At 38.6% G+C, this 26,044-nt stretch overlaps 1 protein-coding gene across 1 annotated transcript in view; it reads left to right on the forward strand.

The window, feature by feature from the left end:
- EYS (eyes shut homolog) overlaps window positions 1–26,044 on the forward strand; it is a 956,188-nt gene that overhangs the window by 86,244 nt on the left and 843,900 nt on the right. The window contains exon 6 of the mRNA XM_067294141.1: window positions 9,970–10,129. Coding sequence (XP_067150242.1) covers window positions 9,970–10,129 — 160 coding nt within the window. The remainder of the gene's footprint in view (window positions 1–9,969; window positions 10,130–26,044) is intronic.

Here is a 26,044-nt window from a genome sequence, read left to right on the forward strand (position 1 = left end):
GTTAAGTATCTCTGAGAGAAGTACAAAAGTTAATGAACAGCAGAATTTTTCCTATAATGAGCTAAATATTGTTTGCCAGTGTTAATTTAAAAAGAAAATATTTAAAGCTGTAATCACATAATACCTTTACATATTTTTATGCAGTGTATTTTAATTGACCTATTAGAACTACATCTACTTAAATACAGTAGTAAAATACGTGAGAAGTAATGAACAGTAATGCTTTGTTTTGTTTTTAAACAAAACTTCTATGAGAAGATGACACAGTCATTTTAATGCAATGTCATCAAAGTAAGCAAATATCTAATAAAAGCATTAGCCAACAAAAATATGGAAAATAAAACACCACAGTGGATAAACATTACAGTGAAAGTGGCGCTACACAATTGTTATGAAATATTGTTTGTTTTTGGTAAATGCAATGCCATTTTCATGAATTACATGCAGAGGAAAAACAATAAGATCATTTTGAGAAATTTAAACACTGAAAGAGAAAAATAACATAAGCTGATATTTAGACAAAGGAATGAAAGGACAAAAAGACCTCACAATTACCAGGAGAAAGCGAAACTTATCTCAAGAAAGCAGTGTTCTAATAAGCATAGCAGTAGTATTACTTACTAATTTTATACTACGACATAGTTCCTATACTAAAGACTTTACAACCTGCAGCCCAGATGCTTCTGTTTTATACAGAGGGAGATGAAATATATAAAAAAAATGTAAGTTGGTAGAATGTAATGTTCATTATATAAGGACCATATGCAAGCATAAGTGTCTGTAATGCACTTCCATATTGTAGAATCACAGACAAGGTAGTGCTAATGAACAGCTATATTCTGTAATTTGTTTGCTTTTTTCAGTAATAAGTTATAACTTCTATTTCATATAGTGGGGCCAAAATTAAAGTACTTAAGAGTTTAACATGTTGGATACTTATTAGCAGCAGAGTTAAATTAGACAGAACACCTTCAAAATCTGTATTAAATACTCTTTTTTAAAATGAGTTAAAGCCCTGTGTATTCAAACACATTAAACAAAAAATTATATGAAATAATACTGTAGTAAAGCACAGCAGGTAGGCAATTCAAGCATTAAAGAAGTAGAAAAGGTGAATTTCAGTTGGTATGAAGTTCTCCAGCCAGAGATAAATTTCAAGATAGCATCTCATTTTGTATTATTTTATTGTCACTAGATAAGATTTTTGTTCTGTTTACATAAATATGTATCAGCAGACAAACTGAAACAAGAGACATTCTGACTGGATATGAGGAAAAACACTCAAATGCTGGAACAGGTTGTCCAGAGATGTGCAGACTCCCAACTTAGAAGTCTGCACAACCTAACTGCATAAAGTCCTGAGCAATCTAATTTAATCTCGTAGTTGATCCTGCGTGGAGCAGGAGATAGAGACCTCCTGAGGTCCCTTCCAACCTGACTGATTCTATGATCCTATAGTGTACACTAATAAATAACTAAAAAAAGACATTTACAAGCACTAAAACAGAGCAACTTTCAGATGATATGTCCAATTTTAATAGTACGATTCATCTTGATTGTTATCCCTGAAAATACTCATATGATTCCTTTTTTTTTTTTTTCCATTTCCTTTGCCAATCTATGTGCTGACTTCTTACATCCTTAATGCTTGAGTCAAAACCTCACCAAACTTTTCACTCTTAAAGCCATGTTAGGCGACAGTGGAGTTCATTGGCATTTGAGTAAAAGCTATACTAAGATTGGAACTGTAGAGATTATAGAAAACATGCAGATTAGTCAACTGTTCCCTACAGTTGCATATTTAAAGTAAGTAATACATGATAATATATTGCAATGTACATTGAAAACATATTGCATGTGACTTAAGCTCAGATAGCTTAAGCTCATAGTTCAACCTCTGAACAGTTGAGGATTTTTTCTATAGCTACACTACTTTCACTGCTACTAGACAATCATAAACATGCACATTATCTTGCCATGACTATGCTGTGTGCAGTGCTATATTACATTACCAGACATCACTGTCCTTTAGACTCACCCAGATGCATAAAGCTTACAATCAAAATATTAAGCCCATTATTACAATCATACATTGTAACCAGAATTCCCTTGTTCAGCTAGACACTTGAGCAAGGATAACTTAAGTCATTATGCAGCTGTGCAAAATTAAAAATAGTTTTTATCTGGGAATTACTGAATAATGAATTTCCTATTCCAGTGCAGAATCTGCTGAGTCAGATTCCCCAAACACTTCTAATATTCTTAACAGAATCACAAAAAGCCTCCACAAAACCTTTATACAAAGCAGTAATTTTTTAATGAGGCAATGAATCACGTGGCAACAACTATCCCCAAAGCAGAAATCACAGCTAGAGTGAAAGCAGCACCAAATGTTTCTTTCAAGTGGGTTGCATAAACCAAGCAAAACAACAGTTTGAATATTTTTTAACATTTTTCAAATTTTAATTTGAATAGCTTGAAAAATAATAGCACTGATTTTCCAGATAAGATGCCCTGATGATTCAATGACCTTCAATCAACAAGAATTACACTGGCATCACATAGCAGCAAAGGATCATGATAATACTCATACTGACTAAAAACTAGAAAATGGAGTTGATGCATTGTTTGCTGCATCTTTTATTGTTCACATTTAGGAGCAAATAAAAAAAAATTTATATAACGTGAGTTCATGAGCAATATGAAAAGAAAGCAGTGGTAGGGTCTCTCGTGATTTGTACTTTTACGCTCTTGTGACTCAGCTGATCTAAAAAGTTCTGTTGCTTTTGGGTAAGAGAAAGTTAGGGCCTGGGGCTTGTGAGTCCTAAGAGTAAGTAATACCCTAAGAAAGAAATTTGGACTGAAGTTTGCTACTGTATTTACATCATAGTAAATCCAAGCCCCACGTAAAAGTTCATCTTTACTGTTCCTAAGAAAATAGGTTAAATTTTCACCTTAAGTAGTTCAACAAGTAAGTTTTGTTTTAGCTGAATCTTGCTGGTTAATAGCAAAAGAGGTGAGCTCTCCCACACCAATTTATGATTTTGTAACAAAACAGTGATTTATAAGATCATTGCACCTTTACACATTCACGCTGTGTATGTGAAAGCAGTTTGTTCAGTAGAGCCATACAGATATCCCAACTCAGAAAGAATAAGAACTAATAAGAGTAAAAAGGAAGATCATTCAGGCATTTTAAGCACGTTTTTTCATGTTATTAGTTTAAACATTAAGTGTTAAAGTAGAAACCTGCCCTCTGACTGATCACGCAGATGTAGTAAGTATTCTTTTCCCCATATTTCATCATTCATTCCCTCTGCCCCCCCCTTGCATACTAATGTAAGCACTTAATAATATGGCACAGACAAATTTGAATGAAACTAGTAACTATTGAAATAAGTTCTTTTCCAAGTCTCATGAAAATGTTCAAGGAATGGGCAAACTAGCTGAGTTTGAATTATTTTTTAACAAAAATCAGTTAGAAACATGCCAATGATCAGGTCTGAACCGCTTTTCAAGGAAGCAGAAATCCCCAAACCTCTCCTTTTCTGACTTCCCTTTCTAATGAGGAGCTGGCCCCTTGAGATAAGGAGGATGGCTGTAGAAAGATTCCATAAAAGTTCAGCCAGCCAGCTCAGCACTGTGTATTTCTGAAGTACATAACTTTTATAATAAATTTTTTTAACCTGTTTATTAATGCCAGTAGGATCAGACACACAATCTCCATGTGCTATATAAATTTTTGTGGTGCCCTCAGCAGCTGTTTCCAAAACTGCACAGTGAGTTTCCAGTACACACTACAGCTTCTTGCTGATTATCTTTCATCCCTCACTGCCTTCCCTTTCTTCCTCTACCACCAACTGCTCAAAAAATGCACATTCTTAATTTCCCTTTCTAGAGTGCAATAAATATTAATAAAATTTCATTCTTTTATAAGGTCTGATGGAAAGAGAGGTGGCACCTGCTTGAGCCATGCAAAAGCTAATTTAATTTCCCCCCTCCCCAGATGAGATATGCGTGGACAGAATTCTAGCTTCATCAGAAGTCGGGAATATTTGTAATAATAAAAAAGTAGTTTCTGCTTTTCCCCCCATATGTCCACCTGAAAAATGAAAGAATATCATCTCTATTAAAAGCAATTAATAATTGAAGCAAAGCCTTCTTTTTGTCCAGACCCCTAGTAATTTTACCTGAAATCAGAGATCCATGTGAATGAGCATAGAATATTAGAAATGATGTATTTCATCTCCTAATGTCTCTGGGATGATGATGAATCAGGTGCAACAGCCATGTGCCAAGTTCAGGGGGAATGAAGCTCTCTAACAACCCTCTGGTGGTGTCAGAGGTTAAAGTCTAATGGACTAGTAGCTTTGGTTGACTTTTGTGACAGTTGCTCTATGCCTAGTTATGCGTCCTTGTATGTCATAAGTGAAAGCTCATTATGATGAAAATTCTAGATGTGCCCAGGTCTGGATAGCGCGAAAGAGGAAAGGGGAAACAGATGACTCTTCTTGCTAGAGTACTCCACTGAGGCAGCTCTAGGTTTTCTAAAAGAAGTTTGAAAAATGAAGTTGCAACGCTAGACTACCACAGGGCAGAGCCTGACTGGAAAACCGACCTCTGTATAAACTGAATTGTCAGCACATGAAAGAAACCCCATTCTGGACCATACACCAGAGCAGCTGTAGAGATGCAGGACTTACTCGGATCACAGTAGACCGAATAGTATAGTTAGTACAGACAGCTGAGCCTGCTTTGTGGGTCACTCAGGCACTCAGAACTTGGGCCAAGTGTTTATCAGAGGTCAGTCACTTCAGCAGGCATCCAGAATCAACACTGCCTACCTGTGTGACTTGACTACTGTAATAAAGACTAATACGCCATATGCAGGATGTGGGGAACTGTATAACTTCTCTTGCATACTCCTCTAGCTCTCACATACTCTTACGTAGATAGTGTTGTAAGAGCAGAAGCCTAACCAGAACATCTTCGTTGAAACCCTGCTCGGTAGGAATTAGGAGAAGAAATCAGATATTTCAATGCCAGCATCACTTAAGCAGTATGAAAATGGGATAATTGTACCTTTCCTTTTTCAGAGTATTTAGCAACCCAATGATGCAATTCTTTGAGCAGGCAAAATTCACCTTGTGGAATGACATATATAGTAAGTTAGAACTGACCAATTTTCTCATTTTGAGTTAAAAGTCATTCACATGCCCTGGTTTATTCTAGGCTGATGAATCAATGTTATACAGATTTAAGTTCTTAGCCATTCTGGGCATAACAGAATTTATTGGCAGCTATAGAATTATCCTCATTTTAATTTTTGTGCACAGTTTGAAGGAAAAAGATCATAACCCTCTCTTTCATAAAAAGATATGTATTCAGGCTGGAAGAAGTTAGTAATTAAAAAGATCTGCTTGAATAAGTCACGCAGTCCATTTCACCAAGTAGCAACATGATTATTAACTAGTTTTCCATATGTTCCTTGCAACACATGGAAAGTTATTAACTTTCCAGTTTGAGTGGCTTCTATAGCTTCACTTAGGAAAGCATCTTACATTACAAAATGTAAACAGATTTTTTCCTCATACTAAACTAAACTTTCTTTTCTTTAATGTAACAATTGTTCATAGCTACATCAACACAGAAAAATAATATTACTCGCTCTTATTATTTGGTCAAACAGTATATGCTGAGCTCTTTAAATCTCTTACTGTGAACTAGTCACTCCAGCCCTTAATGTTGAGCATACCTGCAGAAAAAAATTGAGCAAATAAACAGCAGTAAGGATATGCATATCATTCATACTGTATTTGTGCCATGAGTGAAAATTACAAAAAAAAAAAAAAAAAAAAAAAAAAAACTTGAGGGTGTAGGAAACACAGCATAAAATTTAAGATGAAACAAAAAAATCAAGGCATTCTTACTGGATTTGGTCTCTAAGTTTTGAGTTGGATTGGGTTTTCTTCATATACTTTGAAAATAACAGAGCACCCTATACCCATTACTGTCTTCACTTTGTGAAGACCTAGGGATTGAGAACTAAGAAGAAAATTTTTAAAAGGTTATTATACTGCTTTCAACATAACTATTGGTATGCTTTTAGGGTGATTTCAATTCAGCTTTAAAAAAATTACTTATCATTACTGGAAAGTGCTGCTTAAGCATCCCTGAGACTTGTCCTTTTTCTATCCTCAAAACAATTGAGGTATACTCTGCAAACAGCAGTTTAAGTCCTGAATGCTGTCTTGGCAGTAACATGTTTCACCCCAGATGCAGAAAATTCACCTTGCTAAATGAAAAGGCAGTGTAGTTTTCACAACAATTCAGTCTTTGGCATCCTGCTCCCCATTCTGACAACATTTTTTACATATACATGTGTCCACCAGGAAAAGGTTTAAATTAAGTGAATATATTTGAAGAAACTCTTTCGAGCAAAATGGGCTTTGTAAGATATTTAAAGAAAGAAGAGACTAGTTAAACAGTTTTAATACTGTAAATAGTAATGTTTAGTAACTGAGCAGATAAAAGGCTGATTTAAATCAATTATTATAATCAGGTGAGAACTTACTGAGAATTTCCAAATAATGTCTGTATGGGAAACAATCACTATAGCAGAAGCTGTCCTATAAAGTTCGTTGTATAGGTACAGCAGCAGAAAAAAGAAGACCAAGGATAATGTAAGCCCACTGCTGAATAAGGTGGGTGACATTCAATGCCTTCTTTGTCTCAGTCTTTACTGGCAAGGTTTGCTTTCAGGTCTCCCGAGTCCCCATGCCTGGAAGAAAGAAGTACTATCAGTGACAGAGAAATACCAAACACAGAACCACTTAGGCAAACTAAGTATATGTATGTCCAAAGGGCTGGACAGGATGCATCTGAGGATGATGAGGGAATGGACTGATAAAATCATAAGTGATAAAGGCTAGCTTCATCTAATGCTAGCTGGCATTAGTAAAAGTGTATCCACCAGATCAAGGGAAGTTATTATTCCCTTCTCCTCAGCATGTGAGGCCACCCCTAGGGTATTATGTGCAATTTGGGGCTTCAAAGTACAAAAAAGACTGACAAAATTGGAGCTAGTCCAGTAGAGAGCCACCAACATGGTGAAAGGGTTGCAGCACATGATATAGGAGGGAAGGCTGAGGGCTGAAGTTTGTTTAGCCTTGAAAACAGGAAGCTGAAGGGGTATGTAGTTTCTTCCTTCGATTGCCTAATGGTTGATCACAGACACAAGAGAGACAGATTTTTTTCGAAAGTGCACAGCAATAGGGCGAGAGACAGCAGGCACAAGTTGCAAAAAAAGGAAATTCTGACTAGATATTAAGGAGACATTTTTCACAATGAGGGCAGTTAAACACTGGTACAGTAGCCCAGAGAGGCTGTGGAATCTCCATCCTTGGAGATGTTCAGACCTTGACTAGACAAGACCCTGAGCAACCAGCTCGGACTTTAAAGTTGACCTGCACTGAACAAGGGGGTTTGACTATATGACCGCCACAGGCCTCTATTATTATTCTGATTCTATGAATGTAAAATGTGCTGACATACAGAATAAAGTATATTTTGTTATAACTTTGCTTGGGGGACGGTTTGTATACTGAATGACAGAGATAGATATGTCCATTGTTACAGTTGGCTAGAACATTGCACCTTATTTTTATATGTAGTAATAGTGTCAGATTTAACCAGACATAACAACAGGGACAAGGATAGTAGATAGAGAGTGACAGGTGGTTTTGGAAACTGAGGGTTTGAAATCAGGAACTGGCAGACTGGTGTATGGATATTGTCACAACAGCGACATGCAGGAACAGGAATTTGGAAAATAGGAACAAAAGGACACTGGAGAATACACATATTCTTCCAGGCCTTGGGGATACAAGTCCCATTAATTCTCTTGCATATCATGCTCCTCTAATATCTGGTTCACACAGGAGATGACACCCTACCTTAGCTATCAGCTGTTTCATAGCTCAGGTCATAAGGAACTGCAAGGTGGAATTCCATCGCAGTGGTTTTCTTAAGGGTTTCACTTGGCCCCCTTAATAATGTTCTTTTTACAAAATGTTGCCATTGAATATATGATATATGTATATCAGTCAGGGAATCAGAGACTGCTGTAATGGGAATGTTTAGAAGACTGGTACATCAGGCCAGTTTTAAACTTTAAAACAAAACTACTGAATTCATTTATAAACAGCACATGTCATGCTAAAAGTTAGGTCTTACACCTTATTAATGATCTTTACTACGTCTACAAAACTGTTAGTCTTTAACACTTATATGCTAAATCAGCTGTGAGTATACAATACCTTGGAGCTGATGCTGTACAGTTAGTGCTGATGGCTATGGTCCATGGTGGTTCTTAGTCACCAGAGTCAAGGTGATTGGTCTTGAGATCTCTTTGACAAGAGAAGTCAGAAAGTGGGCTTGTCTTCTTTATTCTCCATCCTTCCTCTTCATGCTTGATATTTTGGGGCTGTTTTGTCCCTCTCTCAAAGAATGAGGGTCTCTTCTGCTCCCAGTATTGCTTATCTGGAGAGGGGTGGTCTTGCCAGTTATCCTTCTTGGGTATTCAGCAGTATCTCCTGCCTATTTGCAGACTCTTGTGCTTATCTTGTCCTTTGGCAACTTTTTGTTACACAGATGAATTGCAACTACACCCATCTCTGTTTGCCCCTTTAGTGGTCACATTCCTCACCTACTAATGTTAAATGCTAATACATTGTGTCTGGCTACACTGTCTCAGTGTTACAAAACACTTTTATACTATTGTTGGTCACACTATTTTAGTAGGCTTATATTTGCATTCAAGGTAAGCTAATATTAATTATATTAGGATTAGGGCACTTCTAATTTACGGGTTTCACAGGACTGTTTTGAGGAGTTAATGTAGTTTGGTATTCCAATAAAGTATTTTCAATGTAATTTATTATTTTATTTATGGTGACAACCAGTGTCTGCTATTTTTTTCAGTAGTGGGTCTTCATCCTTGAAGAATATTGAAGTAAAAAGATTCTGCAACTTGTTCCTGTCATTTCTTTCATCTTTTTAAGTACTTACAATATCTGTCCTCCATAGTGTTTGCTATGGCTTCCTTCAATAATTTGTTAGTGTGATGAATATGTTGTGAAACTTTGCTCCAATTTATTAGAAATAATAGTAAATAAAACTAGAGCTAAAGGAAATGGAATCTGTTGGAAGATTCCTGGAATAATAATGCCACATGTTTGTTCCTAAGCTTTAGTTCTTTTTTTTTTTTTTTTTTGTAAATGAGACTCTTTCTCCAATCAGCCATGATTGTGTATTGTCATTGTCCCAAAACAAAAGGAACTTTAGTGTGTGAAAACTACCAAAAATATCTCCATTACTCCAGAAATATACTTTGCCTTAAAGGAACAGTTCTAGTCTTTTACCTGGAAACTTCACTAAATAGTTTCACACCTTTCCTTTTCCTCTGAAGAGGCGATTTTGATTTTAGCAGATAGCATCAGACTGTATAATAGAACCCCCAATGTTTTGTCATTAGTTTGCCACTGTGTTAGTCTTGTAGGCTTTGTTGGTATCACTGCCTGGATTCTTCCTCACCTCCATGCCCCTTGAATCCTTTTTTGCATGCTCATTTACTTTGTTCCTGCAGGCAATTCCATCCCTTGTGTTCAGTAATTTAGCTCTGCCATTTCCTCCTACTACTCCTGCATCCTCTTTTCCCACAGTCTTAAACTAACATGGATAAATGAGTTCTTCCGCCTCTCCCAACTGTTTTATCATCTGCAAATATAGGTATGAAGAGTATCTTCAGCTGAATGTAAATACTGTGTTTTCTTACTCTACTATTACTTGATAGTAAAATACAAGCTCCAAAGAAATGTCTAGAAACTTTTCACATTACATTTTCATGATATGTGTTTGTGTGTATTTGTGTGTGTGTGTGTTTTTCTTTTTTTTTTAATATACATCTAGTGCCTCTGTGCGCCTGGATGGACAGGAGAATTTTGCCAATTTGTTGAAAATGCATGTTTGATTTACCCAAATAAGTGTTCTGATGGAGCAACTTGCATCAATATGAGCCAACTGAGAGAGCAGCCTTTGTTTCAGTGTTTATGTCCTCGTGGTTTCACAGGTAAGGTGTATGTAAGGTATATAGAGGTTTACAGTTTCACTGACTTTTAAACCTTCAAAAACAGGAATATTGGATTTTGAAAAATAAGGGATGGAGAAGTGTTTGGAGAAATAATCACATCTCTTTGCATTTTCTATCCTCTGCTAGGATGCTGACAACATCTAAAATGATGTTACAGATTAGCTTTGAAGCTTTCACTGGAAAGATATAGTAAAAAGAGATCTAGAGTAGGCTTCAGCTCCAGTTCAAGACACTAAATTTAAGTGTTTCCATGCAGATGTTCTACATGTGAGCTAGATGTCTGCCCTGTTGTTATAGTTCCTGGCAATCTAATCAATGAAAACAATGGAGCCTAGAGAGTTTGTTAGTTTGTCTGTATTTGTTCACCTAATTTTAGGTATCTGTCTGAAAGCTGAATCCCACCTCCCATTTCAGTTCCTTGATGTGCCCTCAGTGACTTGTGCAAGTTAGATTGGGTGGGATTAACTGGTTCACTTTACTGGGTTTTAGAAGTTTAAGAATTAGGCATTTAGTCTAAACAAGTGTCCTAGGCTCCACGTGTAGTCAACAGGTAAATAGTTTCAGAGGGCAGGTTTTAGATACCTGTTTCAGATATGCTTGAAGCACTTTCTTTGGGAGCCTTTCTCTCTATATTGGCTGCAGAAGAAGCCTAGAAAGATAGCATAAATTAACCACCTTTGTTTTCAGTTGGCAAGGAATACAATTTCTGATTTTTCCTCCAGTCTTACCCTGTAAATATGAGCCCAGTCTGAGATGGATTCTACAGTCCTTTACTAGCCTTCAGTGAGAGGGGGCACTGAGAGAAAGCACTGAATTTGATTCATCCCAAATTTAGATGCACCAAATTAGATAATTTGGGTCTTAATCTTTCTGCATATATATTCCCATCTATGAGAAAGGATAATAGTACTCGCTTACTCAGAGGAATATCATAAGATCACAGGCTAACTGTGCTAGATGATGACAGAATTTGCTACTGATTTCACTGTATTTGCCAGGTGTTCTTATGCTTTTCTGTTTCCTCCCATAAATTACCTACAAGTCTTCCCTTATCTTCTGTCCTCTAATCTACTTCTGGACTCAGTACCGCCCTCCCAGTTTCTTCTCTCATACCAAAAGATCTGTGTTCTGTTCATTTCTTTCTCGACTCTGCACTTCCTTTGCCAAGCCAGAGACTCCCTGTGGGGTCACTGCTTCATCATTCTTTGCTTCTGTCAGGGAGATATTTCTTCAAATCATTAGGAAGAGGATAAAGGCTACTGCTGTGGGGCCATCAAGCAATTCTTTCATCTATGTACAACTCAGAAAACCAATTGACTTTGGTAGTTATGCTAACCAGAAACATGAAGTCCTGAATGCTTCTCGCTTTTCACGGGCCCCTTGCTTTTGTCAAAATCACTGCCCATTAATATCTGGAACATTCCCTGCTACTTCTGAATTTCGCATTACAGCAGACTGACAAGTGCCACTCAATCAGACATAGTACCAGGTTTTGTTTCCTAATTTAGAGACTGAGAAGTGCACATATATATTTAGAAAGAAGTCATATAATTACAGTTTAACAGGTGAAATAAAGTTTGCCCTATTTTTAAAAAATAGTTTAGCTATACTGAATCTATACTCAAATATTTAGCTATACTCCTTTTTGCAGGGCTGTACAGATTGTCCTTAAGGTGCCAGAGAGAATACAGTCCAGTAAGGAATACTTTCTTCCTGACAAAAGGCTGCTTGAGGTTTCCTCATAGATGCACAGAGTCAGAATATTGTCTGGTGTCCTCTGTATGGCCTACAGCAGGCTAGTGTGGTACCAAAGGTGCCCCCCTTTCTTGCACAGCCAAACTTTCTCCTAAAATGCCCTATTCCCTGATTTGTATCTGCAAAGAGGAAGAATACCTCACAATAACAGTGTCATGACTCAAACCTGTGGAGTTCCACACAGTATTTTAAAAAACTTTATAAAAACTGCCTTAGAAAATTGATTCTAATTATGTGGATGCAAGAATTCTGGACTGAAAACAGGCCAAGATGGGTTATAAATCTGGAGTAATGGTGAATGTCAGCATACTAAGTTGGGAGCCCAAATTTGGGGAGGTCCAACAAGTATCAGTGTTAGTTCCAATGTTATTTAACGTTGTTATTAATGATCTAGAAAGTGGATTAGTGCATTAAAGAACACATTAATCACGTCCAGAGATTATACCAAATTGGTAGAAAATACTGAGGAGAAAAGTGTAATACAAACAGGTCTAAAGAAGTTAAATATTTTAAAGGAACATGTTTTAAAAGTGAGATTTGTCTTGGGAGTAAAAAAATTAAAGGACATATACTTAAGCAAAAAAAAAAAAAAAGAGAGAGAAAAGGAAAACTGAGGTATTCGGAGAGATAGTTCCAGAAAACAATATTGTTAGAGCTTCAAGTAAAAACCAAAGTGTGGAAGTTGTTGCTGAATTTAAGTTTACAATGGAATACAATTTAAAAAGAAAGCTGATAGGGCTTGCAGCTGCTTATAAAGAGCGCTCATGTCACTGGAAAAATGTACATCAATAACAGCCTTCAATAACACAGAGGAAATGATGCCTTCAGTCTGTCACATTGTCATAGTACTGTTTATAGTATTTCAATACAACTGAGATTTTTTTTAGAGGATACAACAATTGAACACAAAGCTTGAGAAATAACATGAGAAAGCCTTGAAGAACTAGTTCTTATGTTAGCATCATTCTAACTTCAGTGGAGATACAGTGGGGATACATACCTGCTAATGTTGTGGTGCATGGTGTCTGAGAAACTAAGGGACACATGGTTAATCATGGTTATTCATAATTAAAAGAGAAAAGGAACTGTTTTGGCTGGTGTAAGAATACTGTGATGGAGTGGATTAGTTGAGCATAATAGAAACAAGTAACTGTTCTGCTTAATCTCGCTTTCTTCATATAGCTTTTCATGATGAATTCTTCAAAAACACTGAACCCAATTCCTTATGCTTGCACTATATAGAAAGATTTCAGGAGGTAAAAGGTATAAGACCAGGCCCTCTTAAAGAAAGAAAATAGAGCTACAGAGATCAGATGTGTATGGAAAATAGTCACTAGATCTAGATGATCATGTTCAGCTCTCCAGCACATTTCCTATATGCCAACATGCTATGCTTACATCTACGCCACACATGGTATCATGTTTTAAGCCCATCAGTGCAACAGGTGATTTTATAGCACAGGCAACAATTTTGTACCTCGGTGAGATCTGAAATGCTATGCTTTGAGCTCATCAACACTAGCTCTGTTGAGAAGCAGAAAAATGTCTCTGTGGCCATTATATACCACTGACTTTTGAAACCACTTCAAGCAATTTGTTCTGAAGACTTTTTTACTGAATTTACATAAAATGCATATTTCCCTCCTGTTTCTTGATACATGCATTTGAGGATTTTTTGGTGATGTACAACTATTTGAAAGCATGCAATGCCTCCAGCCTTTCTGGATGTCTTAAGAAAGCTACAAGTTCCTAGTTTCCCTATCACTCACCACAGATTTGTACAGTGGGTAATGATAACAAATAATGCACTGCTGTTCTTTATGAGAGACTTATGGAACTATTCCTGGAGAACAGACCTCAGAAATTTTTTAATGCTTTTTTTTTTAGGTTTTGTTCTAAATAAGTAACCAAGGAAATGATAGACCTCAGTCGATGTAAAACCAGAGACAGGCAGGCTAAAACAAATCAGAGTTCTGGAAACTCCTTGACAGTATATTTGGGAGTTTGATGCATTAATAAAATGAGCAATGCCAGGTTGATGGGATATGGGGAGCAGGAGAAGGGAGAGGCAGAAGGATTAGTTTGTTTTGCATGCACTTGACTTTAAGGCCAGAATTTCAGATGAACACATCATGATTAGGAGACGCTCCCACTATGGCTATGAGACTTAGCTACTTTTTGTCTACTCAATCTGTGACGTAGAGTGCCAGAACTCTGGTTTGAGAGCTGGCCTAAGACTCCTAGAAGGTAAAAGGTCAAAGGCCTTTACTTGGCTTTAAAAAAAAAAAGTGATGGAGGTGAGTGAAGGTAATTGTTAGAGTTCACAAGCAGATGTAAACAATTTATTATACAGAGTACCTTAGATGTCAAATTTGAGGGCACATTTTTAAGTATCTCTTTAAATTGGGGATTTTTTCAATTATTTGGCAGATTAATACAATTGATGCTCTTGAACAAACTACAGCATATAACCATATTAATCATATAATATATAACTATTTGCAAAGGACAGGAGTTCTTTGAAAATGTATTCATAAAGGCTAAATATATTCATCATACACTGACGTAAATAGGAAACTGAAATACTAGTAAATATGAACATATTCATAAATATCCACATACATTGGGAACTTTCTGCTCCATGTTAAATACAGCCAGAACTTAAATACTGATACAATGTTTCACTTTGAAATATCAGATAGAACATTTTTACAGTCTTTTGGTTTTTCCTGTTATTGATGAATACCAAATAAAAAGTGTTTTCAGTATAAAAATTTCAGTAGATTTAATTTGTCTTGTGGAAATCAAGACCACAGAAAAAATACTGACTTAACCTGCTGTAAGTTACATTCTGTCTGGAGTTCCCACAAGGATGGTACAACATTGTACATTAGCCCTCTTTTCTTCATGTTTTAGAGTTTATCTACTTGAAATTCAGTACTATGCCGGCCTGGTTTAATGTGTCCTTTTTATTTTTGGAGTGTTTACTTCCTTTTATCTCAATAAGTTCTGTGGAATGCTCCAGATGGACTGCAACCATTGTGCTTTCATGCTTGGAATCGTCTTAGGTAAAAGACCTTTGTAAGGACCCTAGCTAAAACCATTTGTCTTTTCCCCTAACTAGTACTATTCAGCCACACACATTTTAACCATCAGAAAACACTGCTAGATGTCTGGTGAACAGTATTAGAGACCGAGTTACTTTGGTGGTTATTTTTTGCTTTCTGTCAATTTTCACTGAAAGTTCCTCTAAAACAGAAAATTGAATCCTCTGCAAATCAGTGAACTGTTTCATTTTTCTTCACTTAAGGAAGACAGGTATTCTGAGTGAATTCCTCTAGTAATACCTAGCAAATGATTTATTTTACTCCGTTATTTCAGACTGTGGTCACTGATATTTGGAATCTGTGTGCACTAACAATTCCTCTTTTGAAGGTGACGACAATAATAACACTAAAGTGCAGTTAACAAAGCTTGAAAAGACATCATCTGTTGCTGAGACATGTACTTCAGTGTAACTCCCGTGACAATCCTGTCATATAGGAACCTCCCATGATGCTGTGAATATTCTTTTACTGGTTCACTTTTAGTACAGGGAATAGATCTGTAGAAGATGTGTTACCGTTCTTTTATCTACTTGAAGGCTTTTGAGACTTCAAAAAGTCTTCTCATTGGACATCAGCATGAAAGAGAGACCTTCCGCAAATATCCTGGAGGGCTGTTCCTTGGAATTGGAATGAGGAAAAACAAAACACAGCTTCTGCTTATTTCAGAGTAGGGACTTGATCCTGGCCTCAAAAACCTGCTGTGACTATGAGGATGATCAGAGACGATGGGTTATGCTGGGTGAGCCTCTCTGAGCCTCTGCTTTGAAACAGTTCCACTCTGCATAGATAATTAAACACTCATTGTGCTGAAGAAAGACACTGTCCCTATAGGCAGGTCATCAGGATCCTCAGGCTACATCCACACCAATAAATTGAACAATGCCAGGGAAAAGCCTGTTTAATTGTTAGAACACTCCCAGGTGTATTTTGGTATTCTCTTAAACAATTCTCAAGCACAATTTGGGAGTTAGCCCAAGCGACTATTCCCAACAGGCAGTTTGGGTGAAGCCACTCTATTCTGGAAAATAAAACAACTTAATAATGTCGATTTGACCAGACAGAAAGGGTTAGATTAGGCCGTGTCATTGTTTAGTTCACAAGTATAGACATTATCTGAATTCAGTTGTGAAGGATGTAAGAAGTTTCATATCCTACATCTTCATCTCTAGGATGTGCTAACGGCTAATGTGACATCAAAGATTCTTTCTACAGAAGACCATTTCAAACCACCTACATAGTTCAACAGTGCATGTTTCATCCAAGTCTGTTTATATTCATTTCCAGTACATCTGTGGAATTTAACAGCCCTGTCTGACTGGAATAAAACAGAGAAAGAGCAAGGCTAAACTGTGGATAAATCTATGAATGATCTCAATGAATCTTACAAAAGGAAAGTGTGAAGATGAGGAAAAACATATAATTGAAGTCATATTTTAAATTCTGGTCAGTGAGTTTGCTTGGGGTGCAGTTCATTTTAGCAGCAGTAAGATTATTTTAATTAAAGGATTTTTCTACCAACTAAATGAAGTGTCTGACATGCCCAATCAATTCCTGCCAATATGATTGCTCTACACACAAAGAAAGATAGTAATTAATTAGAGGAAGCTTCTTCAAGGACAATTGGTCTATTGTGCACAACTTGAGAAATAGCTGACATGGATTGTTTCATTTTGATGTCAATCCACGTTATTTACATGTGCTGTTGTAGATACAAGGGTCTCTATCTGCTTTCACAGAAGAGAATAAATTGTAAAGCAAAATAAGGTATTAACTGTACAAGGAAATCAAGACTAGAAGTCATGATATCTATTAATCAAAATTATCTATACCTTTATAACCTTTTCATTTTATCCTTTGAGCTCTCAAACCAAACACATGGTTATTTTTCTGAGTCAGTTAGCCAAAACATAGTATAAACAGAAACCAATGCAATTAAAAATTACAAAATACCTTAAAGTGGTGGTACTAGTGAGCTGTTGATGTTCATTTGTTATAAAATTAAAACAATGTGTGACCAATAGTGAAAGTAATCACCTATAGTACCTGAATGCCACAAGCAGCAGATAATATAAATCTTTAACTATAGATACCTTTAACTATAGTTTGGACTAATTTAGTTTTCTTACTGGCACTTGTCTTTACAAAAATATATATGTACTTAATAACTGTATCCTTGATGTTGGCCCCCAGGTGCAGATTGAAAACATCTTATGAAGACTTACTTGTACCTTGATTTAAAAAATGATCTATCGAAAAGGTCTTTGACAAATAAGCCTGTGCTTGCTCTACTTTCACTTCAAGCCAGCTAAATGCAAGTTCCAGTTTAAGGAGTTTTTTGATGGAAAGTACAGAAGGTCTCTCTGAGAACAGCACATGTTTTGATCATAGTTTATCCATTTCATCTTGATTCTTCACGTGTGGTGTAAGGTACACTGAAATATGTATATGTATCTATGAACATAAATGATCCATGAATACATTTATGCTAGAAATGAAAAAAAATTCTAACCATTAAAGGTATCCGTCTGTGAGACTCCCAAATGGGAGGAAAAATCTTAACTAATTTTAAGATGGAACTTAATCAGTGTATACAATGAACTTCTATGGGATGACTACATATGTTATCAGGAGATGGATTCAATGACCGAAGAGTTTCTTTCGCATTTGCTTCTGACTCTTTCATAGCCAAACACTTTGTTTATGGATCTTAGTCTATTAGCTGCTGCAGTTTTGTTCCTGCACTCATACCTTCACCTCTGCTATCACACTGTGCCAGCTAAACTGTAATACTTAGATTAGTACTGAACAATGCTAAGAACCACCCACTTGTTTGTCTTTACCTTAGTGGATCAAACTTTTCATATCTGTTCTCAGCAAGAGTGAGAATAAATTTCATTTAGATTATCTAAATAAACTAAAGATAATTTGTCCTTTTTGACCAGTAACAGTAAGGAGCGACCAAAAGAAACAATCAGGTGTGTAGCTTTGGAGCAATCAAAAAATGAAATATGCTATGAACTCTGAATGTTCACTGTGTATTCCAATTAAGCTAAAATAGGTCTGAAAGAGGTTATAAGGCTTATAGTAACAGGGCTAGCTGGCATCTTTCAGTGTGAATAGTTGGAGACACTGCCTTTGAACATCTGCAGCTTCTTCCCAGATACTTATTCTGATACATATGCAAACTTGTCCTAAGCCTCCCGATTCTTTCTCTTTCTCTGTAAACTCCTCCTTCTCACTCTCACTGTATTGATGAACATATGTTACGGCATTTTTGTATGGAAAGCTGTGAAGTATTTCTGAACACAAGAAAGCTTGATTAACTCAGAAGTTAATGAACAATACTTGACTTTTAATTTTTGGAAACATGCATGCTCTCAGTAGTGAGCCCCTGATCTGGACACCTTGAATAACAGCCCATTAATGTGTTCTGAGAACAAACTTATCATCTGTGGCATAAGCAATTTTACTTTCTTTCTAGGAGCAACTGCAATTGAATATGTAACATTTGTCATGTTAAAAGCCATTTTTGCTTTAACATTTCATCTCACCTGTGCTGAAAGTGAATATTATTCATTCCCTCAAAATGGGTTCGGAGTTTTTCAAGGAAATTAAAAAAAAAAGAAAAGAGAGACATGTTTGCATTGACAATATAGTCCTTTGAGTTTTTAAGATAAACAAAAATAAGAGCCAAGATAAATGTTTTCTTGCTGATCTCAGTTGGACTGTTTTTTTGTTAATGACCCTCACATAGAGGCTACCAGCCAGCCAGCCGTATGAGCACTCAGTCCATTTCAGTGCAAAGCAAAATAGGTTCTTTGAAAACTGAGAGAACAGTTATCTCTTGTAGCTCTTTAGCTACTTCTGCAACGTATTCCTAAAGTGGAATAAATCATGCCTAATTTTAGGTGCCTACAATGTAAATATCTGCATCAGGCTTGTCACTCTGGACTTTCTGCAGATTCAGTAGAAAGAAATGAGCATTTTAAAGACTCAAATCATCTGAGACAAATCATGCTCTGAAAGTGGCAGTTCTTCACGGCCTGTAAATGCAATAGCATGGATGTAAACGCCCACATTTCAGCAGGTGAATCTTAAGTGCCCATGTCCTGCTAAAGAACATTTTTTTTGTCTAAAAATGGGAAAAAGGGGATAGTAAATTTAAATGAATCACTCTCTGGCTTCAATCTTCAAGTGTAATCAAAATATCTACTTATGTTCTCGGTATCTCCAAATACATAAAGTGGACTCTTCCTCCTTCCTTCATGTGGCATCTTTTGCTGAGTCTCAGGTGCTGTATTGATAATGCGTCTTTATGATGCTTGATGCACACACACAAAAAACCCCCCCCAAAACAGTCAAAATACTGCACACCGAAAAAAAGGTCTTAATTTTAAAAATCCTAATGAAACAATGGTGCTCAAAAAAACCCCCACGAAATATATTATTTATTAGGCTAGGGAAAATAGAAACTGGGAAGAAAAACTTTAAAGTTAGATAAATAATTACAAAATATTGATAGTTAAACAAATTCTCTACCTCCCAGTTTTCTATGATTTTCCTAACCCATCTTTCTCCATGGGCCCCTCCTGCAATCGACAGTTTGCATTGCTTGGAAATGTTCTTAGGTCTCAGCTGTCTGCTTAGACCCTCTTTCTGGGCATTGGTTCCCTGCTGCCATAGTGCAAACCTGGATGGAGAGTAAAATTATCAAGGACTCCTTAAATCATGCTGTCTCCATCTTCCTCTCTTTGTTTTTTAGTGGAAAAAGGTTCAAATCATCAGGCTTGACTAACATGGAGATGGCAATTAGAGAGCCTATGCAAATCTTGTCATTGATCCAGCAGATCACTCATAAAGACAAGGATTCTTGTTTCTTTCATAAGATCCTTTTCCATTTTATCTAAGTATGGTGGGAATGGGGTTGGAAAGCTCTACTAACACCAAAGGTTGTAATTATTTGGGAAGAACTCTCTAGCAGATCAAAGTGGAGGTGGGATACTTCAAAGATCGTTGCCAGATACATTGTGAAATGTAAAAGGCAAGTTTGAAATATTAATTCTTTACTTCCTTTTTTTCTGGAAGGATGTTCCTTCATTGAACTAATCCTTTGGCCAATATTAGTAAACAGATAGGTTGGGTTCTACCTAAAAGTCCCACACAGATGAGACTACAAAAGTACACCAAGGAGGTGGTCTCTCCCTTAGAATTAAGTTAGACATATTGGGACTACTCTGATAAAAGGAACCAAATGCTAATCATTCCAGCTGAAGAATTTTTAAATAATATGGCATTTTTCCTTCAAAATATTGATCTGTTCAATCAGCTGCCAATCAAATTTATAAATAAGGTAAGTTATGAAAGATGAGAGAGTTACTGCTTAAAAAAATTATTGTCATGGATGCTAATCTGAGTATCATCATGAAAATTGCATTTGTTAGTACAGCTGGCAGTCTGTGTTCACCATTTCACTAATATTTTGTAGGCTGGGGATTTGGATTGCTTATATAGATCACATCCAGCTTGCTTTGTTCACAGTTAACTTAAATGCTTAATCACATGAGCAGCAATGGTTGAATGGGAAAATAAGTTCTTCTCTGAAAGAGACAAAGGATAAACAACATTCCCACTAGCTTCTTAGTTTAAATGGTCAAAAAAGTAATGGCTCTATGGGTGTTTGTATTTGTGCTTAATCTAACGTGGTGGTATAAAAGGATAGGATAGAGTAAGGTAGGGTAGGGTAAGATTAAATTGCTTTGAATTGAATTGAATTGAATTAAATTAAATATGATGTTGCATAAGACCCAGTATTTGTGCAGTTAAGAAGAACGTTTCATGGTATGATATATTTTGTTTAATATGTTGCCATATGCAAAAGGGAATGGGAAATATTTAGTGTAGACTGTGTTTATATATTCTTTGTTAGCATACTGCTTGTTTCTTACATGGTTTCTGCAAAAAAGTGATTGATAATATTACAATGAGAGCAGAAGTGCAAAAACAAGCCAAAGTAGACCATGTAAAACTAAAACTGTAACAACTGCAAGTGCAGTTTAAGTCCTAAGGAATGCAGATTTTGATTTTAGAGCTTAAAATATTTGGTTCGGTTAAATTGAATCTCTCTTATTAGAAGTGCTGATCTTTCTGCACTATGTCGTATTAGAAGAAACTGCTAGCTATATTCTGTATAAGGACTTTCAGGTAGTTATTCAGTAAAATCAGATTTACTAGTATGTACATCTCTAATTGGTCTTGTGCTCAAAATCTTGTTTATGGGCAAAGAGGAAGCATACCTTATATATAAGACCAAGAAATTGTTGTTAGTCTAATTGGAATTTTAACAATCCAGTCATTATGAGTCCAGATGTTACATGAGTCCATGTTACAGAAAAGGGAAGAATAATCACAGAATCACAGAATCACAGAATGGTTGAGGTTGGAAGGGACCTCTGGAGATCATCTAGTCCAACCCCCCTGCTCAAGCAGGGTCACCTAGAGCACGTTGCACAGGATCGCGTCCAGGCGGGTTTTGAATATCTCCAGAGAAGGAGACTCCACAACCTCTCTGGGCAACCTGTTCCAGGGCTCTGTCACCCTCACAGTGAAAAAGTATTTTCTCATGTTCAGATGGAACTGTCTGTGTTTCAGTTTGTGCCCGTTGCCTCGCGTCCTGTTGCTGGGCACCACTGAAAAGAGTCTGGCTCCATCCTCTTGACACCCTCCCTTTAGATATCTGTATACATTGATAAGATCCCCTCTCAGTCCTCTCCTCTCCAGGCTGAACAGGCCCAGCTCTCTCAGCCTTTCCTCATAGGAGAGATGCTCCAGTCCCCTAATCATCTTTGTAGCCCTTCGCTGGACTTGCTCCAGTAGTGCCACATCCCTCTTGTACTGGGGAGCCCAGAACTGGACACAGTACTCCAGATGGGGCCTCAGCAGGGCTGAGTAGAGGGGGAGAATCACCTCCCTTGACCTGCTGGCAACACTCTTCCTGATGCACCCCAGGAGACCATTGGCCTTCTTGGCCACAAGGGCACATTGCTGCCTCATGGTTAACTTGGTGTCCAGCAGCACTCCCAGGTCCTTCTCCACAGAGCTGCTTTCCAGCAGGTCAACCCCCAACCTGTACTGGTGCCTGGGGTTATTCCTCCCCAGGTGCAGGACCCTGCACTTGCCTTTGTGGAACTTCAGGAGGTTCCTCTCTGCCCACCTCTCCAGCCTGTCCAGGTCTCTCTGAATGGCAGCACAGCCTTCTGGGGTATCAGCCACTCCTCCCAGTTTGGTGTCATCAGCAAACGTGCTGAGGGTGCACTCTGTCCCTTCATCCAGGTCACTGATGAATAACTGAGCAATACGGGACCCAGTATTGACCCCTGGGGGACACTGCTAGCTACAGGCCTCCAACTAGACTCTGCGCCACTGATCACAACCCTCTGAGCTCTGCCATTCAGCCAGTTCTCAATCCACCTCACTGTCCACTCATCTAGCCCACACTTCCTAAGCTTACTTATAAGGATGTTATGGAAGACAGTGTCAAAAGCCTTGCTGAAGTCAAGGTAGACAACATCCACTGCTCTCCCCTCATCTACCCAGGCAGTCATTCCATCATAGAAGGCTATCGGGTTCATTAAGCATGATCTCCCCTTGGTGAAGCCATGCTGACTACTCCTGATCACCTTCTTTTCCTCCACATGCTTGGAGATGGCCTCCAGGATGAGCTGCTCCATCACCTTTCCAGGGACGGAGGTGAGGCTGACTGGCCTGTCGTTCCCTGCGTCCTCCTTCTTGCCCTTTTTGAAGACTGGAGTGACATTGGCTTTCTTCCAGTCTTCAGGCACCTCTCCTGTTCTCCATGACCTTTCAAAGATGATGGAGAGTGGCTTAGCAATAATGCCCGCCAGCTCCCTCAGCACTCGTGGGTGCATCCCATCAGGGCCCATGGATTTGTGGGTGTCAGGTTTGCTGAAATGATCTCTGACCCACTCCTCCTCCACCAAGGGAAAGTCTTCCTTTCTCCAGACTTTCTCTCTTGCCTCCAGGCTCTGGGGTTCCTGAGGGCTGGCCTGAGCAGTAAAGACTGAAGCAAAGAAGGCATTCAGTAACTCTGCCTTCTCTGCATCCTTCGTCACCAGGGCACCCACCCCATTCAGCAAAGGGCCCACATTCTCCCTAGTCTTCCTCTTGCTACTGATGTATTTGAAGAAGCCCTTCTTGTTGTGCTTGACCTCTCTTGCCAGATTTAATTCCAAACGGGCCTTAGCCTTCCTTGTCGCATCCCTGCATACTCTGACAATGTTCCTATATTCCTCCCAAGTGGCCTGTCCCCCTTTCCACTTTCTGTATACTTCCTTCTTCTGGTTGAGTTTTGCCAGGAGCTCCTTGCTCATCCATGCAGGTCTCCTGCCTCCTTTGCTTGACTTCCTACTCATAGGGATGCAGCGCTCTTGAGCCTGGAGGAGGTGATGTTTGAATATTAACCAGCTCTCTTGGACCCCCCTTCCTTCTAGGGCCCTAACCCATGGGATTCCTCCAAGCAGGTCCCTGAAGAGGCCAAAGTTTGCTCTCCTGAAGTCCAGGGTTGCGATCCTACTTAGTGCCCTGCCTCCTCCTCGCAGGATCCTGAACTCCACCATCTCATCGTCACTGCAGCCAAGGCTGCCCCCAACCTTCACATCTTCCACCAGTCCTTCGTACAAGGTCCAGCAGCACACCTCTCCCTGTTGGCTCCTCCACCACCTGTGTCAAGAAGTTGTCACCAATGCTCTGCAGGAACCTCCAGGACTGTTTGTGCCTAGCTGTGTTGTCTTTCCAGCAGATATCAGGGTGGTTGAAGTCCCCCATGGGAACCAGGGCCTGGGATCGTGAGGCTACTTCCAGCTGTCTGTAGAAGGCCTCATCGACTTCCTCCTCCTGATCAGGTGGCCTGTAGTAAACACCCACAACAGTGTCACCCATGCTAGCCTGCCCTTTAATCCTTACCCATAAGCTCTCAGCTCACTCTTCATCCACCCCTAGGCACAGCTCAATACATTCCAGTTGCTCTCTCACATAAAGAGCAACTCCACCACCTCGCTTTCCTGGCCCGTCTTTCCTAAAAGGCACGTAGCCGTCGATGACGGCACTCCAGCATGCGAGCTATCCCACCATGTCTCTGTAATGGCAATGAGATCATGGCCCTGCGACCGCACACAGATCTCTAGTTCTTCCTGTTTGTTCCCCATGCTGCGTGCATTGGTGTACAGGCATTTCAGCGAGGTGATCGAGCATGCAGGTTTCCCAGGAGGGGTACAAGAGGATCCTCCATAGCCACATCCCATGCGCACTTCCCTGGCTGCATTCACCTAATAATAATGCACTTAAAATTCTTATGCACTCACTTCTTAGTTTCTATCCCTTTGCTGATGTTATGCTCACCCTTCCCTTGCTCCTCTGGCTCCTAAGGTTGGTGGTTTTGTTCTGGTGGTGATAGTGGTTGTGGTGGGGGGGTGTTATGGTGAGTTGTCAGCATCTGGAGTCCTTTGTCAGGAGGAATATGATGTTCATCTTGATGGTTTCTTCTTTGTAGGATCTGCTTCAGGTCATTTTTTATGTTTGCTAACATGCTTTTACACCTTTATCTTTTTTCATTGGCCTGCAGCTCCATGTTATGTCTGAATTTATTGTATATGGTGGCTTTTATGTATGTTAAATACTATTTCTTTGTTCTCTTCATTACCCCTAAGACCAGCTTTGTCCAGCTCCAGGTCTGCATTTCTTTAACTGACCATTGGTGTGTTGTATACATGTGGCATCTCCAGTGCCAGCCTGTGCTGCATCTCTTACCATCCCATATCCATACTCCTCTATGCCATGTTCTATGTCTCTAGTTGTCAAGGCCTCTGCTTTCATCCCCACCTGTACTTCTCTACACTACATCATTGTTTTAGAGTCGCAAATATCTCATTCTACATAAAATAACTGCTTGTTACTGCTATCTTACTGCTATTTATATAGAACTATGGTTGTACTACACAAAGATAAATAAAAGTAAAACCAATTAGCCGTAGACACCTAATCAATTAGAGATGTTGCTGTCACAGCTACACCGAGTAAAACAAAGTTGCAGGCAGGACAAGAAAAGGTCAGGCAGAGCCAGCCTGACAAGCCACAGTCCTGAGGCCTTGAAAATTCAGTACACCTATTTACAAGGAATTGTACAAAGACATTGAATTAGAAATTATTTATGTTGGGAGTTTTGGCCATCCAGTGATTGATAATGCATTCAAGTCTATTTCTTGGAAAGGCCTGGGAAAGCTTTCACCTACATTCAGGTGAAAGGATAGTGAGGAAGCAGCTAGGGGCCAACACAATCTTACACTCCCCTTGTGAAAGCAGCACATCTGGGGGTCCATCTCAAGTGCCTATATACAAATGCAAGCCACATGGGAAACAAACAGGAGGAATTAGAAATCCATGCACCGTTGCAGAGCTGTGACCTCTCTGAGATTTCAGAGGTACTGTGGGATAGTTCCCATGATTGAGATGAATGGATCCAAGCTTTTCAGGAAAGACAGAACTGGAAGGTGAAAAGGAGGATTTGCACTCTGTGCAAAGGAGTGGCTGGAATATGCAAAACGTTGCTGTCAAACTGTTGATGAGCCAGTTAAATGTCACATGGGTGACATGTCGCAGGATCATGGGATACTACCCTGTAGGGCAAAGGGAGCCAGGACATATGGTTGATCTTCAGGGACAACCTCCTAAAAGCACAAGAGTAGTCCATTCCAATGTTTAGAGAGTCAAGCAGGTGTGTCAAAAGACCAGCATGGATGAATAGGAAACTGCTGACTGAGCTAAAATGCAAAAGGGAAGTACACAGAAAGTGGAAGTGGAGATGAGCTACTTGGGAGAAATATAGAGACATGTCCTGAGTGTGTGTGGATGGAGTTAAGAAAGCTAAAGCCCAGCTGGAGCTGAAACTAGCAAGGGATGTGGCAGACAAGAAGGTGGTCTTCTGTAAGTACACTGGTAGCAAAAGAAAAGCCAAGGAAAA

Source organism: Apteryx mantelli, chromosome 3 (assembly GCF_036417845.1).
Source record: "Apteryx mantelli isolate bAptMan1 chromosome 3, bAptMan1.hap1, whole genome shotgun sequence".
In the NCBI taxonomy this organism is placed as follows: domain Eukaryota; kingdom Metazoa; phylum Chordata; class Aves; order Apterygiformes; family Apterygidae; genus Apteryx; species Apteryx mantelli.